The sequence below is a fragment of the Anabrus simplex genome, chromosome 14 (assembly GCF_040414725.1).
Source record: "Anabrus simplex isolate iqAnaSimp1 chromosome 14, ASM4041472v1, whole genome shotgun sequence".
Lineage (NCBI taxonomy): Eukaryota > Metazoa > Arthropoda > Insecta > Orthoptera > Tettigoniidae > Anabrus > Anabrus simplex.
The window spans coordinates 94,923,950-94,941,545 of record NC_090278.1 but is presented as its reverse complement, the minus strand read 5'-3'; the positions used below and the strand labels follow the sequence as shown (position 1 = coordinate 94,941,545).

At 39.7% G+C, this 17,596-nt stretch overlaps 1 protein-coding gene across 4 annotated transcripts in view; it reads left to right on the top strand.

Annotated features, from left to right (window-relative positions):
• SelR (methionine sulfoxide reductase SelR) overlaps positions 1-17,596 on the top strand; it is a 60,187-nt gene that overhangs the window by 10,545 nt on the left and 32,046 nt on the right. Inside the window, exon 3 of one of the 4 annotated variants that reach the window (XM_067158189.2) lies at positions 8,156-16,199. The exons of 2 other annotated variants lie outside the window; for them this stretch is intronic. In XM_067158189.2, the coding sequence (XP_067014290.1) occupies positions 8,156-8,304 (149 nt within the window). In that variant the 3' untranslated portion in view covers positions 8,305-16,199. Of the gene's footprint in view, positions 1-8,119; positions 16,200-17,596 lie in introns of those variants that run through there. One more of the 4 variants, XM_067158187.2, reaches the window with a different exon arrangement.

The following is a 17,596-nucleotide window of genomic DNA, read 5'->3' as shown; positions in this document are numbered from 1 at the left end:
ACCTGCCTTTATAAATTCTTAGAAACTCTCTCTTAGTGGTTTTTCCAACTGAAATGAACATGGGTCATTACAGTAACGTCAGTAGGAATCGCGCGATTAAAAGCAATGCCTTTATTTGAAATACTGAATCAAATGAAAAACCACACATTTTCTCACTTTTAACGAACAGTACTATGCTGCCGAACTAACAGTCCAAAGCTACAGAGCTGGAATGACCAAGACGCAGACATCCGTTGTCCGTGAACAATCTTCGTCCTTTTTTCGGCGGGGGTGAGGGGTTTTCAAATAGAGGATAGTCCCAGGGCAAAAACTATGCCCGTTTACTTATCTGTTTCCTGGGAGTACCCGATGAGTCGGAAAATCTCAATTCACTACACTGGCGGGGGAAAGAACTATCTGTCGTGGAGGCAATTTTTCCTCCTAGCCAGAGAAGAAACCACATCTTCACTGCTAATTTGGAATAAAATTAATGAAGATTTAATGGAACTGATGATGATGAAGAAGAAGAAGAAGAAGCTTTTCCTAAGAAACGGCTCTTTTCAGGGTTGAATTTTGAGTTATTTAGTGAATTGTGGTACTATAATTTGGAATAGGGCTAAATTGTAATTCCAGACCAGTTCATACTACTACTACTAACTGAGCCTCTGACTTAAGTGCGCACACTGCTCGTTCAAAACAGCACGTCAGAGTAGGTATCGAATAGCTGGCATACTATGATGAACCAGTGTGTTACGTACCAGCAGTATCAGAAACTGTATGAACCAGAGGATTGGCATGCTAAAGAAGAAAGTTATCCAACTCCTCAGCTATTTCCCGCCAATATTCACTTAGGCTGTTATACTCGGTACGCAGCAGTAATCCCATCTATCGGAGTTGAATGTCAGCATTAGAGACAAAGAACATTACAACAAACAACGGTCAGTGTGATGTTATTGTTGATCTATGTTACGCGCTTTCGATATTGTAGGCCTTCACATTATTAATTGTCTTTCAGTTCTGAAATACCACTCTTATCATAGTCGGTACGGTAAAACTGAATAAAACATAAATGATTGGAAATTATATTCTCTATAACTTTTGTTATGTAGAACTTTTCCATAGGACCAAGAACATAGGTATTTAAAAATTAAATTTTAGGTGCCTTCCCCTAAACTACTATTTCACCCAGGGTGAATAACATTGTTTATAGCTTAAACTATAGTTTCTTATTCCCCGACTCTATATACCAATTTTCATTAAATTCTGTTTACCCATTTTGTCGGGACTCTGCGTTGATATGGACTTAGCAACAAAAATCCAAATTCATGAATATCTGTGTTATAACCGGTACGGTAAAAATGCATAAGACGTAAATGATCAGAAATTTAATTCTATATAACTTAAGTTATGTGGTATTTATCGATATGAGCACTAATAACATAAATATTTGAGAACTGAATTTTAGGCCCTCCCCTAAACTACCATTTCACTCAGCGTGAATAAAATAATTTATAGCCTAGATTGTAGCGGCTCCCCCCCCCCCCCCGACTCTACGTACTGATTTTTATTAAATTCTCTTCAGCCGTTTCTCGTGATGCGTGTACAGACAGACAGACAGAAATTACGGAAAAGTAAAAACTACATTTCCGTGTTACTGTGGACATGATCGATACAGAAATACCATTCTTTTCAAATTCTGAGCAATGTACAGACAAAACTCTTATTTTATATATATATATTATTATTGAAAATACCACTTGAGAATTCAAAAACAAAACGCAAGACAAAAAGAAAGTAAATAATTAATGCAGCATGGAGCACTTACAAAAAAGCGTGGATATTATAGCACATGTAAGCATATGAAAAGGAGAAATCACATATTAGATTTTGTTAGTGATTTCTCAAGTTACACAAGTACATCAGTATCCACTTTGTTTAAGAATTTTGGCATTCTCTCAGTTGGGCCATGGAATGCATATGACAGATGGCAGAAAACGTAAAAGTTGCATGTCACTTCATCTTGGTGCAGTTATGGTACAACGTTCAAGTATATTTGTGCATTTACACTCACTGAAGGGCTCTGTTTACCAAGTGGTCTTATCTCCTAGAAATTATGTTCTGTTGTTCCTTATTCTTGAAGGGAGAGAGGAAATTTGGGTTATAGCTAAAGAGATTGTTATTGTGTCATGGTCTGGTGTTGGAACAGCCTGAGATAAAGAATCTGCACATGCTTGGCTCGAACTAGATGCGGGTTGGTAATGTGTGGTTTAGTGGTTGCCAGTGTAATTATGGTGTATTTATGTTTTAGAGTATTAAGAATTATTTTGTATGTTTTCAATAAATTGTGTAGATTAATTTGCATTTTATCTGTGTCAACCTTTATCACTGCCATATTCTGTTTACTTTGAAGTAGGTTGGCAGTGTATCTCAACTATTGTAGTACAAGTTGAAAGTATTTTATGTGCATTGCATCCTGGATCTCTTTTGTTACTTTTTTATGTAGCCTTCACTATTATAAAGGAAACTTTTCCTCAGCCTTGCAGCACGATTAGTACACTGTGTCCCACTCAGAGATTGCAGGGATTGTGTTTACATTATAACACTCCAGGAGTGATTTGTGATCACAGAAGAATGTGTGTCTCTTCTGCTCGGGGTGGGATTAATGCTAGACTTGGGTGTGGTCAACATCCCATGTTCCTCTAGAGATGCCCCTTTTTTGTTGCCTCTTACAACAGGCAGGGAATACCAAACCAAACCCCAAGGCACAACAGCCATGAAGGGCCATGATCTACCAAGCCACCGCTACTCAGCCTGAAGGCCTGCAGATTGCGAGGTGTTGTGTGGTCAGCATGGCAAATCCTCTTGGCTTTGTAGGCCAGGGCCGCCATCTCCCAGTCAGATAGCTCCTCAATTGTAATCACGTACACTGAGTGGACCTCGAACCAGCCCTCAGATCCAGGTAAAAATCCCTGACCTGGCCGGGAATCGAATCCGGGGCTTCCGGGTAAGAGACAGGCGTGCTACCCCTACACCACTGCGCCTGCTAGGCAGGGGATATAGTGGATGTATATATCGCCACCCCTACCGCCAGACATTCACGGTTGATCTTACGAGGTCGAGTAAACTTTGCTCCAGTCATTGACCCAGAACGTTAATGTTTTGAGTGACAGAGAATCAAACTTAGGGTTTTCGAGAGTGTCAGACTTGCTGCGCCAGATGGATAGTTGACCTTAACTCCCATTCTTACAAACTGTAGGTTTGTTATTGCAAAAAATGCTAAACACCAAGCGATATGGCAGTGATAAGGTTAATGGCTACTTGTGCTATCCTCCTGATCCCTCCCTCCCTCCATTAACTTTCTAACTCACTAACCAGCTGTCGAGTTGCATTTCTTCTTCTCGCTCTAACAGCACAACTGTTTGTCTTGCATCATGTGCATTAACAGTAGATCATGTTGCCTGGAAGGTTTGGTCTTGCATGTTTGAGTTAAGACGTAGTGAATGCTTTACACTTCTTGAATATTTTGTATAGCATTTCTAATGTTCACTTACGTGTTGCAAACTCATGTTCTGTAAACATTTATAATAAGCTGATTATCATGCACTTTGAGGAAAAATTATCATTAAATTAGTAATTTCTGAGTAGCGACTTACTGAAACTCTAGGATAGGGCTCATGTGCAAATGTAGAGCAAGAAGAAACTAAACGTTAGGTATGGAGTACACATCATCATCTTCCTTCCAAGTATTGGGCCATGTGACCCGTTATGGTCTTGCAAGACTTGAAAGCAATCAAATGTCCTTCCGACGGGTTGCTAGCCTGAAGGAAATGGAGTACACATAAAGAAATTAATTCTCATTAAATATTGACCAAACATAAACATTCCTTCTGCTGGAAGTAATGTGAAAGAAAGGTGTTTTCTTAAATATCTTTCAGTAGGCAAGAGGTTTAAGAGAATTCAGTATGTATGTCCTACGCTGTCCTGTTTCTCTGCGGGGTCGGGTATGAAGCGAGATTAATCTTCTTTAGTTTTTACGACCAGCTTCCCTTCCTGATGTCAACCTCATCAGAGGAGTTATTGAGATGAAATGAATGACGTGATATGTGATACTAGGAAGGGAGAGGGTGAAACCCGGTGGTGGCACATAGCCAACTCCTGTCGAATAACACCAAGGGATCCACTGAAGGTTTAATGTCGCTATCTAATCGACGAGTCACCTTCAGCAGTGTTATGTGCCCTCGGTCCATACGAACACTGTGGAGAGTTTTAGAATTTAATCTAGGCTTTTGGCACGCAATCTAATGATTAGAAATTGTATACCACCACCTTCCTGCTGTGCCGGCCAACATTCCGATGGTGAATTTCTTTTAGACCAATGGGACTCGAACCGGCTAACCGCAGTGTCAGACTGTTTAGACTTCACGCCTCAACGATCACGGCCACTAGGTGGGCTTATCTAAGAGAAGTTGTTGGCACATAAGAAATACAGAACTGAAACAAGTGTATCATTTTGGACAGCAGCGAGCTTACAGGCAGGTGGAACAATGACAGGAGGAAAGTTAAATAGAGGATACACATATCTTGGAGGCTGAAGGGCATAACAGTCTTCCAGATTAATTACTGTATCAATAGAAGTGCATATTTTGTTTTCACTGGGTATTTATTTCATTAATAGGGACGGTGCTGGCAAGAAAACTGTGAAATGGAAGCGAAGCTAAAGAGCGATAAAGTCAGTGAGGTTTAAGTCTACAATAGAATCTAAACAATGTTTGTAACTAAACATGTAACAGATAACTGTAGAAAGCAGCGTGACAGTCTAGATGCTATTAATAGAGGAAGCATAGGCTTGAGCGAGGATCTTGTCAGGCAGTGAGTGTGGAGAATGCTAACTTCAGCTTCCCGCCAGTAGTTGTGGCAAGCATCGTGTATGAGAAGTGGGTGGACAATAAACATATCTTAATGATGGAAAATACATGGTTCATATTCATTAGATCTTGTTTTCTGTTTAATGAACCGTAACCAGCCACTTACTGTGAGTCTCTTGAAGATAGACACGTGCTATTGCGGAACGCTTCATTAAGAGCTACAAATGCTACCCACATAATTTTTATGTATCCGTGTGAGCATATTCGCTTTTAAGGCTCTCAGATGCACCATTTCTTTACTGCCTCCGCTGTTTTTTAAATCTATTTTCCCTCCTGATAATCTAGCGTAATTATATATGAAATACGCCTTTTAACAGTGAGCGTTTTCTGAGGTTACAACCCAACTTTCTCTCTTTATAATGTCCAGTGCAATCGGTGCTCAGTATCGAGCAACGTTCATAGCCTCAACTCCGCAGTCACATGTGGCTGATGTTTTTAAACTGTTCCGGGATCTTGCCGCACCCACTCAGAGTCTATTGATAGCTCTGCAAACAGTCGATTTCTCCTTGTGTCCAGCAGCCAAGTTCTCGAACACTTGGCTCGTTCTTTGCACGTAGCCAAGTGAAATCTGTTGCCATCTCTGGTGGCCATGCAGTGCAGGTTTACTCAAGGTAGATGTTTTGTTCCTGCCTCAGCTGTGCAGTTCAAACGCAGTAGAGGTAGTTGAATTTTTGAAGGGTCACACGACGTCGGCATGTATAAGATCTCTGGTGACACATTTGGTGTTTTCCTGACAAAATTATTAAAACTCAGTCTTAATCACCCCCAACAGGGATCTGCTTTACTCTGCCATCTAGTAAAGAAAAATGGAATGTCAAAATTGACTGGAGGTAGTCTAGATGGCATCAAATTAAAATGCTTAGGCCGTAGGTTTATTATTATTCCGTGCTGGTGCTTCACGTCTCATGTTACAGTGGGGTATATGCCAGTGTTACAGCTGCCTATCCCGTGTCAGTGCAAGTCTTCATGTTTAGTATATTGGGTGAAACATCAACTTCGCAGTTGTGTACAAATGTGAGTGAGAACAGCATTTTGTACTATATGTTTTCTGGCTTACAAAATCAGTGTTCTTACGGTCACAGGGACATTTCATAACATTTTACTCTGCGTGCCTGTTTTTGATTTATCATCTACTCTGCTTTTTTTTAATGACATGTTATAAACTCCTCTGGCTATTTCTCGTTGCATTTTTTTTTGTAATCCTCCTTTTTTGAAAGAATATTTGTTATGACTTATTCAGTGCTGTGAATGAGTTTTAAGTTTTCAATATTTTATTAATTTTTTCCTTCAGATATGAACACTTTTTTTCTGCGATGAAAGTGTTAAGGAAATACATTTTGTTTCGTGTAATTTGTCAGTTCCGTGTTCCCAACAACACTGAAAGTGTTCTTGCCCAATCATGATATGGCTAGCATGTGGCACCTTTCTGACATGAGGCAGCAAGTCCAGGTATTCTTTCCTATAAACCCAGACTGAGCGCACGGTGTTTGTTCTCGGCGCCGACGTCACGCGCGTCTACACAATCTTACCTTATAAAAGATGCTGGAAGTGTCGTCCTTCATAAACACCATTAGGACTTTCTGCACACCAACAGCGAGAGTTACGACTGTTCACACGACCATTAAAATGAAACCAGGTGTCATCCGAAAAGAACACAAGCTATGGGTCGAATAAACAATCATTTAATGATGCAAGGTATGACTCACAATATTTCACTCTAGTGGATGGATCAGCAGGTTTTAAGCAGTGAGTCCATGTTAACATGTGCAGTTTGATGTAGCTCTGTGTGCAGAAGAAACCGAAACCCCTGCTTGCTGTGCTTATTTTGTGAGGGATTTATTCGGTGACCAATGCCATCAATTTTTCGTCTGTTAAAACTGTTCGTGTGTGCGCTGAGCCAGTAGTTTCAAATTTAACTACAATTTTGTGAATCTGTGCTCACCAGGAGATTGCTGAACAAACGTACCACGCCCCCGTCAAGCCAACTTGTACTTCAAATAACTTTTACATGCGGAAATATGGTGTTGAAATGATAACTGTCTCACCGTGTTGTGCACGCTGCTTGCATGGCCAGCAACTATGCGCACGCCTCCTGTGCAGCTGCTTAGGTTTCGTAGATTAGAAACCGTCTGGGTTTATGAGAAAGGCACTGGATATCTTCTTTTCAGTGGTGTCTCAATGGTGCATTAGCCAGTACTGAAAGGTACAAGAGGGTAGGGAGTGATGGATGGAAATGTAGAAAGCCACTTGGCTTGTGTTGACAAACTACAATCTGCAATGTGCAGTATGATATTAAATTAGCAATTCCAAGGCTAAAGTGATGTAGGGAGGAAAGAAACCTAATAGGTTGCATCAGGAATACGAAACTGGAACCTGTGGATCATTTCAGGTAGTCAGGATGTTTATTCTCCAGGTGTAGCAAGGAAGCGAGCTCTCACATGAAATTATTGGTCTATTTTTGGTCTTATTTTGCTGTGGTGAAGTGAAAACTAGGTGAACCTGGGATTTTATTTATAAGTTGGAAGTAACAGACATGAAAGTAGCGAGAATGATTGGTGTTACAAATAGGTGGGAACAATGGCAGGAGGCAATTTGCAGTGATGAGACAAAGGCTGGATTAGGAATGAATCGGCTCCAGTGGGGGTCATGGGGGGGGGGGGGGGGGCTATGGAGGAGAATAACAAACTCTGCCACGGAGAGTAAGAGAAGGAGAGGGACACGAAGACTCAGGTGGTGGTGAGGTAACCATCCTCTTGTAACACTGTAAAACAGACTCTGTTTTTTATAATACAAGGTGTGGAGCTGGTTACAAATCAAGGATTGTGAAGATGCATAGTTAATTCACAGAGGGTTGCAGACTGAACAGCCTGTATAATGAAGATGTATATAAAATAGACATAAATGAACATTTCATCTGGCAGCTTTTTCAAATAAACTAGTGTACAGTTATTATTGTGGGTTCTTCTAATAGTAAAAGGAATACCAGCAATGGTGATAGTCTGAATCTGTACATTGAAAACTATCTGCAATGAGTGGGAAATACCTACTGCAGAACTTGACACTCCATAACTGAGTGTGTGTGTGTGAGAGAGAGTGGTTTGCAACTCGACTAAGTGACCTTGAAATGGTGGTTGGGTTTTATCTAACTCCTTTTCTGTCTTATGCTTCTTTCCTTTCTACACCTCTCCGTCACCCTACCTTTCTTGTCCATCAAGTCGGCAGCAACCTACTGTTGTTAATCGCCAACCCAGGCATGGTGCGGACCGAGGTGACGTGCGCCAAGTGTGGAGCCCATCTGGGACACGTCTTCAACGACGGCCCCAAACCCACCTACAAGCGCTTCTGCATCAACAGCGCGTCGCTCGACTTTCGTCCGGATGCCCCCAGTGGAGAAGATTAGCAGACTGCAGTGCCGGACCGGACTTCTGAACTTCGGCGATGTTTTATTTTCAGATGGAGGTGCAGTGTTTAAAAACAGGCCAAAGGTGTAATTAAAGGTAGTGTAGGTCAACTGTTTACACTAATTAACTCTGAACAATGATGAGATTATTCAAGATGTTGGTATTTTAATAGTGGCAGCTATGTTGTTACATAGGATACAAAAGGTCAAACTTCTACAGTCCCTCGAAGGAATCATCACTATTCTGTAGAAGCCGTAGTGTCTCTGTCACAGCGCTTATTCTCTAGGTGGTGCGGGTACCTCCTGAAGAACGTCAAGAACATTTCTGAAGTGCATACCGTAGATAAGTTCTTTTGTTTTCAGAATCAAATCAAAACCTTAAGTTCAAAAATTATGCAGTTTTATGAAGTACTTCTAGTGTTTAACTCATGATGCTCCAAGTGATTTTGTGCAGTGTTCTTTTGTTACCATTTTTGCAATTCTGTCGGATGGTGCAGAACTCTTTGTGAATCAGTTTTTCTGTGCTCACATTGTCCTTTAGAATATGAAGTACTTTCTTAGGTGGTATTCCACTCTCTCGAATTGTCTGGTATGTATTTCTCACCTTTACAATTCCTTTACCAACACTGGGACATAGCGTCTGTCATTGAAGGCTTTTGCCCATTGTTGTGTAAGGCAACGCCAGTTCTCCGCTCACCCCACAAAAACTTTTGAGATATGGTGGCGGTCTTCTTCACAGCATGGCACTTGCTGGACGGGAGTGTGAAGTAGGTGCGTGATGTAGGCTTATTTACAGAAGTGTTGCCACTGTTAAAGTACCAACTCTCGTACATAATGTCTCCTGGCGAGATATCAGTTTTGTGTTGTAACTTGTCTTGGTGGTTGTATTGTATTGCTCTGTTATTATTTTGATAGTTTATTCTTTTACTTTGAGATGTGAACATTGCGATTTTATTTTCTCTGCTCCATGGTTTGTAATCAGGTGGAAGGAGTTTCATTTGTGGGCTTACAATGAAAAGCTAATTATACTGCAATGAAATAATTCAGTTTAAAGCTTTGAATGCATATGAAGAATGATGTTATGAAACACACATCCTAGCATATCTGATAAACTATATTTTATTAATATTAGTATGGCTTAACTTGAGGATATTGCCTATTGTAACTGAAGACTTAGTTTTACAATCCATAAAACTGTACTCGTTTTTTAGCACCATTTTGTGAATCATCACCTGCAGTATCCTCCATAGCAGTGTCTGGAATCTTGTCAAGCAACTGCTGTACCAGTTGTGTACTCATCAGGAATAATTCCTGATGTGACTCAGCTTTATAAGATCATTCTTCTTTGTTGTGCAAAGGATTTCAATTTGCTTTTGTCAGTTGGTTTGGGCAAACAGATAGTTGTCCCTTCCTACGAGCCCTAACTTTTTACTTATATTGCAGAACCCCTAGGAGTTTCCTCTGTGTTTTGAAAGCTTTAACATTCAGCCAGTTAACATCACCATTCTCATCTCCCAGTAGTGCATTTAGTATGATAGTATTTTAGCAGTTGTATTAAAAAGTACTGAAAAAAGACTGAAAATATTCTGTATGTAATGGACTTGATTGTTTATGAAGGTTTTACTGTTTAGGAACTACAAGGGCTAGGAGCTAGTTTTCCCTGTGGCAGGAGCCTTATTACTTTAACTTGGTATCATTTTTCACATATTTGGACTTCATACTCTTACCTTGTAAGCCCACAATATCTTACAAACTAGTACAGTATGACATGTGATTTACAACAGTTTGGGCCATCCTATGAAAGCTCAGTTGTGCAATGCTATAAACTAACTTTTGGCATGAAGAGCCACACCTCCTAATTCTCATTGTATTTACATAACTGTATAAGATAATTGGACATCATAACTAATGTAAAATTCTACTCCTGCACATTTTTTTAATGTTCGCAGTTGTAGTTCAAGGTGTTCCTTTTGAGAACTTTTCTTGTTATCTAAAACTCTTGTTTCATTTTTCTTGGTCCACAGTAATCAAGTCGTGAATGTTGCAAATATTTTGAATCTGATTCTGTGTTTGTAGCAATTGGGAGAATTTCTACACTTTCAGTAAACTACAGGGAGGGGAACATTGTCTTATGTGTTCTCTCTAGGGGGTTTTAATTACTTGCATGCTCCAAATGGCCTGCCTGCTCGCTATAAGGCACAAAGATATTATTTAGTAACTATGATTGTATTCAAGAGCTGTGAAAGAACTGTGGCAGTCAGTCATGGTCCTTCGGGAGCCATCTCGTCATTACGTCAACATGGAGATTCATGCTCTGGGCCATTCACCATATTCCTCAACCAGTGGATTTTCGTCAGTCTCTTTGTTATTTATAAAATAAAACCTAATCACTAGAAGTGCTCCTGAATAATGGCAGGAGTGCCCCCTGTTTCGTAAAACTATTTGAGACCGATTCAAACCAATAAGTACGCTTATAAAATCAGTATTTTTGGGGCTTACATGCATCCTAGTTAGCTTTGTCTCCTTTTAAATACTCTTCATGTTGTTCCTGTTGTGGAAGCAGTCTCTGGTAGGCAGTTTAGGGAATTCCATGTAGTTCCGCAGTTTGATGTCTTCATTTGGCTAAAATTGTCGCTCTCGAGACGTCAGGTTGTTGTGCACGAGTTACTATGCTTTTGATTTCTAATTTCATTTCCTGAGGATGTAGTTGATGACCTTGGAGTTTTATTCATACTGTAAATGTTAATGACTTGCTGGCATTCTGGAATGGAACATAAGGTGATGTATCTATTTTGGAACTAAATTTGACAGTTATTTTCTTAATCTAACAGTAAGTGATATACGGGGGCCATTGGGAGGAAATTAGACTGAAAATTGTTAAGGCTGATGTTCATTTAGGTAAGACACCAAGACTGACTGCCAGGTGTTTGAGTTACACTTTCTTTATACGTACAGAATGTGTGTAAATATTTTGTATCTCTCGTAGGAATTTTGATGCTTGTATTGCCCGTTCCAGTCGATGCTCTCCTCGCTAGAACCTTGCCTTGCTATACACATTTTGTTCTTTATACATAATGCTGGAGCTGCCATTAAGTCCAAAGTGAGACTTGCCAGGTACCGTACAAGCCTCTGCACTCCCCCATTTGCACGCAGCTTTGTAGCCTCATTCAGTTCCTCGCCTTTTATCCTTCCAAGAAGTTAGTATAAATAACCACCTAATCGATACTTTATTATTGCCTCAGGCAAAATTAGCACTTACAGGACATGTTTCGACCACTTAGTGGTCCTCTTCAGCTGTATAAAGAAAGAATTGAGAAGAAAAAACATCAGGACAATAAGCACAAATAATAAAAGTTCTTTGGAGATTCCTTTGTTAAAAAATGGAGGTCATCATAACAGGACATATTGCCTCTCGTTCTTGTTTGGAAAAGATGTTTATTCTGCGCTGTCTAGAGGGTCTGTCTTTGAGCACGACCTGGTGAAGTCATTAGTCTAACCATCGTCGTCTTCTGTTTTTCTTACCAGCCTTGATTGAGTCCATTATTCTCATCCATTTGCCTCACATGACCCCAGCTTCATCCAAGTTCATTCCCAACTTGGCCTTTATCTCGTTGTTTCAAGTAATCTCCTTCCATTGTTCCCACTTGCTTGTACCAGCAATGATTCTCGTTACTTCCAACTGTCCAGCTCCATGGCCAACGTGTCAGCACCCTGGCCTTTAGTCTATTCCCAACCTGGTCGGGGATTTTAAACTTCCTCTGGCTTGGGGACAGGGTGTTTGTGCTGTCTGCAACATCCTAGGGAGGGCCCATCCTCCAGACACACAGGTCCACTCTTTGGAGGCCATGAACTATTATTATTATTATTATTATTATTATTATTATTATTATTATTATTATTATTATTATTATTATTTCCAAGTTATAAATAAGATGTTTGGAGTGTACCCAGCTGAAAACAGATCACTGTAAAAATAGTTTTGCCTGAGAACTTGCTTCCTTCTTACAGGATACTGTTGATTGCAGCATTGACCTTCCTATACCACCATCCTGCGAGAATACACGTCCTTCATATTTGAAATAATCCACCTGTTCTAGCTTTGTATTCCAAGAATTTTTTTTTTTTTTTTTTACCTTAGCAAACAATAATAAAAGGCAGTAAAGGTCTTTTATTCTTGTTTACAACCGAGAGTTCTAGTCCCATTTCTTTGTGATGAGAGCCTCTACAAATATAGTGATAGTTTCAGCCCGTGGGCTGTTGCTCTCTCCGCTCATCTTGCCTGATGACTCATCACGGTTCTGTCTAGTCCAGGTTCATTTGCTTTCCAGTCTATAAACTTGCCAAAATTTATCAAACATGGTGCAGTGTATCGTTGACCATCAAATGATGTGGCGAGGGAGCACCGACAGGAACTTGGAGTTTTAGAATTAGATTGCTTCCTCTTCTTTTGTAAGTAAGGGCATTATCAAATGCGTTTGTTTAGGAGAAGAATCTCGCCTTTGTCTGCTGTTGGAAAGAAAGAGAGAGAGATCTTATTGCAAAGCAGAATCTAGTCTTTTGTAGTGGATGTGTGTGATTTTATTAATAATCTCGGGTTTGCTTTCAAATCCAATAAACTGTAAAGGTTCTTAACAGTCTGCCTCTTGGGCCACTATTGACAACCAGACAGTAATCTGTACAAATTCTGTATCTCATCTGTTAAGGTCTAGTCGAGCCATCCTCGTCAGGATGGGAGAATGACAGGTCAGGCAAGGACTATCTCCATTTCTTCTCAGCTGCTTCCCAGCTTCAGTCCTTATGCAAGAAGCCTATTTCCTGCTTTTATCCCACACATCTCACATCAAGACTGAAGATCTGTCAAGATTGTCTCTCCTTCCTGATGAACCTGTGAAGTAGAAATGAGCTCGTCAGGAGCCGAGAACAACTGCGATCTCCCCTGTCATTATATACATGACTTCCGTTTCTCTCCATCGCCTAACCCTTCACTCCTCCAGATGCCTTCAGCTGCGTGGTTTGACTTGCGTAGCTGTCGGCTAGCATTTGTGGGATAGCTATCGGCAGCACTGAAAATCCAGACATAACTTAGCCCGCAGGCCCAGTCCTAGCCTTTTTGTATCTCATGTTGGCATCATGTCATGTTGCTTATCAGATCACATTTAAATATTTTGCCTCGATTCAGAGTTAGAGTGGGTCTAAATAGTAGATAAATCTCTGAAGTCAGATAAAACAAGCTTAATATACGAGCATCCCCGCTCGGAGAGCTGTGATCCCTGGCCGAGAAGGATAAAAGCTCCTGCCTGCGGGTGAGATACAGAACAATTATCGTGCAGAACAAATCAATCTCAGAACAAGTGCCTTTGTTGAATTTTTTTGTAAAAATAAATACATTTTTCCCCTTTTGTAACTGTATATTTGTGTTTATTATCATGTGTACTTAAAACAGGGAGCTGTTAATGTTGGGAAGTGTTTTCTGAGCTCTGGCTTGTTATCGGCAAGGGAAAAAAATTCATGCTAGTTCCAGCTTCATACTGTACTAAGTAGGGGTGGGAAATAAAAGCAGAGAGTTTTAAGATATCTCGGGATCATCCGAGGGTGATTGGTTACCTGTTCCATTCTTTTCTTTTCCATAGCTGTGATATGGTGGTTCCACAGTGCTGTGATGCTGTAGACGTAGAGGCTGACATGTATTTATCACATAGTCTAACTCTTATCTCTCGTAAGAGTGGTGCCATATCCTCACAGAAGTCTGGCGACCATCATCTAGTAATTTTTCTTGTTCGGGCTCCATGGCTAAATGGTTAGCGTGCTGGTCTTTGGTCACAGGGGTCCCGGGTTTGATTCCCGTCAGGGTCGGGAATTTTAACCATCATTGGTTAATTCCGCTGGCTCGGGGGCTGAGTGTATGTGTTGTCTTCATCATTTCATCCTCATCATGATGCGCAGGTCGCCTATGGGAGTCAAATCAAAAGACCTGCACCTGGCGAGCCGAACATGTCCTGGGACACTCCCGGCACTAAAAGCCATACGCCATTTCATTTTCCTGTTCGGGATTTTCCTCATTAGACTTTATATATTTATTGTATTGTGCCATATACACAGATTATTAAATAAGTATAATAATAATAATAATAATAATAATAATGAAACGTTGAAGGTGAGGAATCATGAGATGTAAAATACAAACCTACTTCGAGTGTCTCCACCCACTGTTTAACCTTATCCTCAATAGATTTATTGAATGCTCTCTTGCCATGCTCAGAAATAATGTGCTGAACAGTCGATGGCCTGTTCTAAACCCAAGTCTTTCGTGGGAGAATATAGCCTAAACGGGGATTCTTCTTGTTGAACAAAGGCTGCCAGTCACGATGAGCAGAGCTGTTCATCCATCGAAGGAATAACTATCCGAGTCTAGTAGTCAAATGTGATTGTTATTTGAATGTTGGGAAGACATTTGCACTATTGTTCCAGTCCACCCTCTGACTGAAACACATGTTATTCAGGATTTATAAACACATCAGACTGTAATAGCTGGAGTAGAACATTAATACAACAGTGAAGCTCTTACCACTTCTGGCATTCAATGAAAGCCCATACCATATCCAATTTTGACGGCTCTACTTGTACTGGCTACATCACTTTCATTTTCTAAAACAGACTTGCTTAGTTTGGATGGGAATTCTTCTCACTCAAGGGTCTCGAAGCCCACAGCGAAAATCACTAGGATCTCATAACACCTCTCGAGTATTGCGCATGTACAAATTGCAACGTGCTGTAAACCTTTCTCTTGAAGCATGGGACTCGACGTGTTCACATTTTCAGTTAATCTATCGTAACACATACGCAACATGCCTTCAGAGTACTGTATCTTGGATCATCAATATTTTCATTTCCCCTTGTCGGGGTCTTGATGGTATATCATCACTGGTTTTTAGGCTATTGTTACAGTGGGGTCGCTACTCCCAAAGGCATTTTAGAGCTACTGTCAGCAATTGTTCAGAGCACCCCTTACATGGGCAACAAACGCTGAGTACTGGGCTGCCTCTTCCGCAATCTCCATCGGTCCGAAGTCTATCTTCTCCTCTGTGGATTCCACTGAGGTCTTCACACTTAACTCTGACCTGGGATCCTTACCAGATGTTACACACCATGTGAGTGGCTCTGGGACTCACATAGGCAGGAGCGCCACTCCCGGGCAGGGCTGATAGGATCTTCTTTCTTGATATTAACTGAACTGCTTGTTTGAAAAAAAGAAACAAAATCCAATATAGGAACTCTTCAAAAACAAACAAAAAATATGGTTTGCAATTCAATAAAAATTGAGCGTTGTTATTCCTTTGAATTATGCTTTTCTGTATTTAACTGTAAAATTACAACAACTCATTTGCAAAAAAAAATGGGAATGAAGACGAACAGAATGTAGTTTAAGGTACAAACGCGAAGAGCTATAAGCTACCTTGAAATGTCTCATAGCTCTCTTAAGTGGTGAATTATGCCCGGGAACAAAAGTCACAGCAAACTTTATTTTCTAGAATGTCTGTGATATACTCCCAGGTCCATGACGAGCATAAGGGTACAGGTGTTTCCCATCCATTTGGGCTCGAAGGAAATGACAGAGTTGTGACCGAGTGTGCTCTCGTTTCCCATCCCTACTTGTTTCAGAGCAGCAACCACTTCACTCACAGATGTATTATTTTATATGAATCATGAGTTTTGTAAATAAATTGGTATCTTCTATTTGATACATATTGCTATTGAACAAATACCACTAATATTTATATATGTACATTGTCATCCAGTAAATTAATTTTATATTATTTATGAAAGAATGAATGGTATGATGTGAATAACAAAAATAAAGTTTACTTTTGAAAACTGAATGCAGGCACCATACACTACTCCTTGTGTTGTGTTTCTATACAGGAGGAATAGTAAATGTGTGGTATGTATAAGAACAACCTTACAAAACTTACTAATGACTTAATGAGTAATTTATTGATGTGTAGACCTTTCTCATTAGTTTTTTGTCTTTGGGATTGTTGAAATGCAGTCTACAGAAAAGGTAAACACAATAAGACAACTTGGTGAATAGTTCTGCCCTCATGAAAGAGAGCTGAAGTTAGTGGGGGGATTATTGAACATACAGTACGTAATCGCAAAGTTCACACAAGGAGTAATTTTAATACCACCTATTCAATACAACGCTGCAGATACATTAGGACATACGTTACACCTTGAGAATGAAATGACAACATTGTTTACTACGGACATTCACGTCTACATGAGGCATTTTCTGGTTACACGAAATTGTCATTTGACCTACCCTCTTTTATTGGATAATTTTAGCAGAGTTTTTGACATATTCTTCAATGTTTTTTAGCACTTCTCGACATACTGCGATTTTTATCCAACATTCCAAGACGTCTTAATCTATACCGCCTCCAATTCGAATACGTATTTTCATCCTAATTTTAAACATTAGATTTCAACTTCACCAAATACTGTATCTTTTAATTGTACTATTCTTATCCTGTGAAGCCTTGGTTTTGATAATCTGTTCCCCAGGCATGAAATATATTGTTCAAGCTTTTTATCAAAAAGATCAATTTCAGTGTCAGGCATGGATTATTTTTTAAATTACTTTTAGACACTTGTTTGTCCATTTTTGTGTATGTACTTATTTTATTCAATATATTTTGTGCTGTAATCATTATGCAACCACAGTATCAACACCATTAAGTGTTCATCAATACGTTTTACGTAATTTGTTAAGATTCCTCAGACCATTGTGTGTTTTAAGATTGAACGAGGCTGATGATGCCCAATAAACAGTGGGCGAAACATTTCCCTTTAAAATTCTGGTAATTTCTATGTGTATTTGACCACACAATAGTGAAATAAATTGTATTGAATAGGTGGTATTAAAATTACTCCTTGTATAAACTTTGTGATTAGCTATTTTCAATACGAATAATGACGAGAATAATGGTTTGTAACATACAGTACCTAACAAAAGTCTAAAACCACCAGAGAAAATCAGTTAATGGGTTCCTGGTCCTACATTTATGGTACGAATTGGTCTGCAAATATATTTTGACTTATTTGTGTTGATATACAGTACGATTTATGAAAAAGAACCATTGAAATATAGAATGAAGTTTATGAGTATAAGAGTACCCCACTCTTAGGTGTAAGGGCCATCCTGTTCACTAAACTACAGCAGGTATTATGGCTACTTTTTTTTCTAAATACCTATCCATTGAAATGTTATTGCCGTAAAAGCCGAAAGATGAAA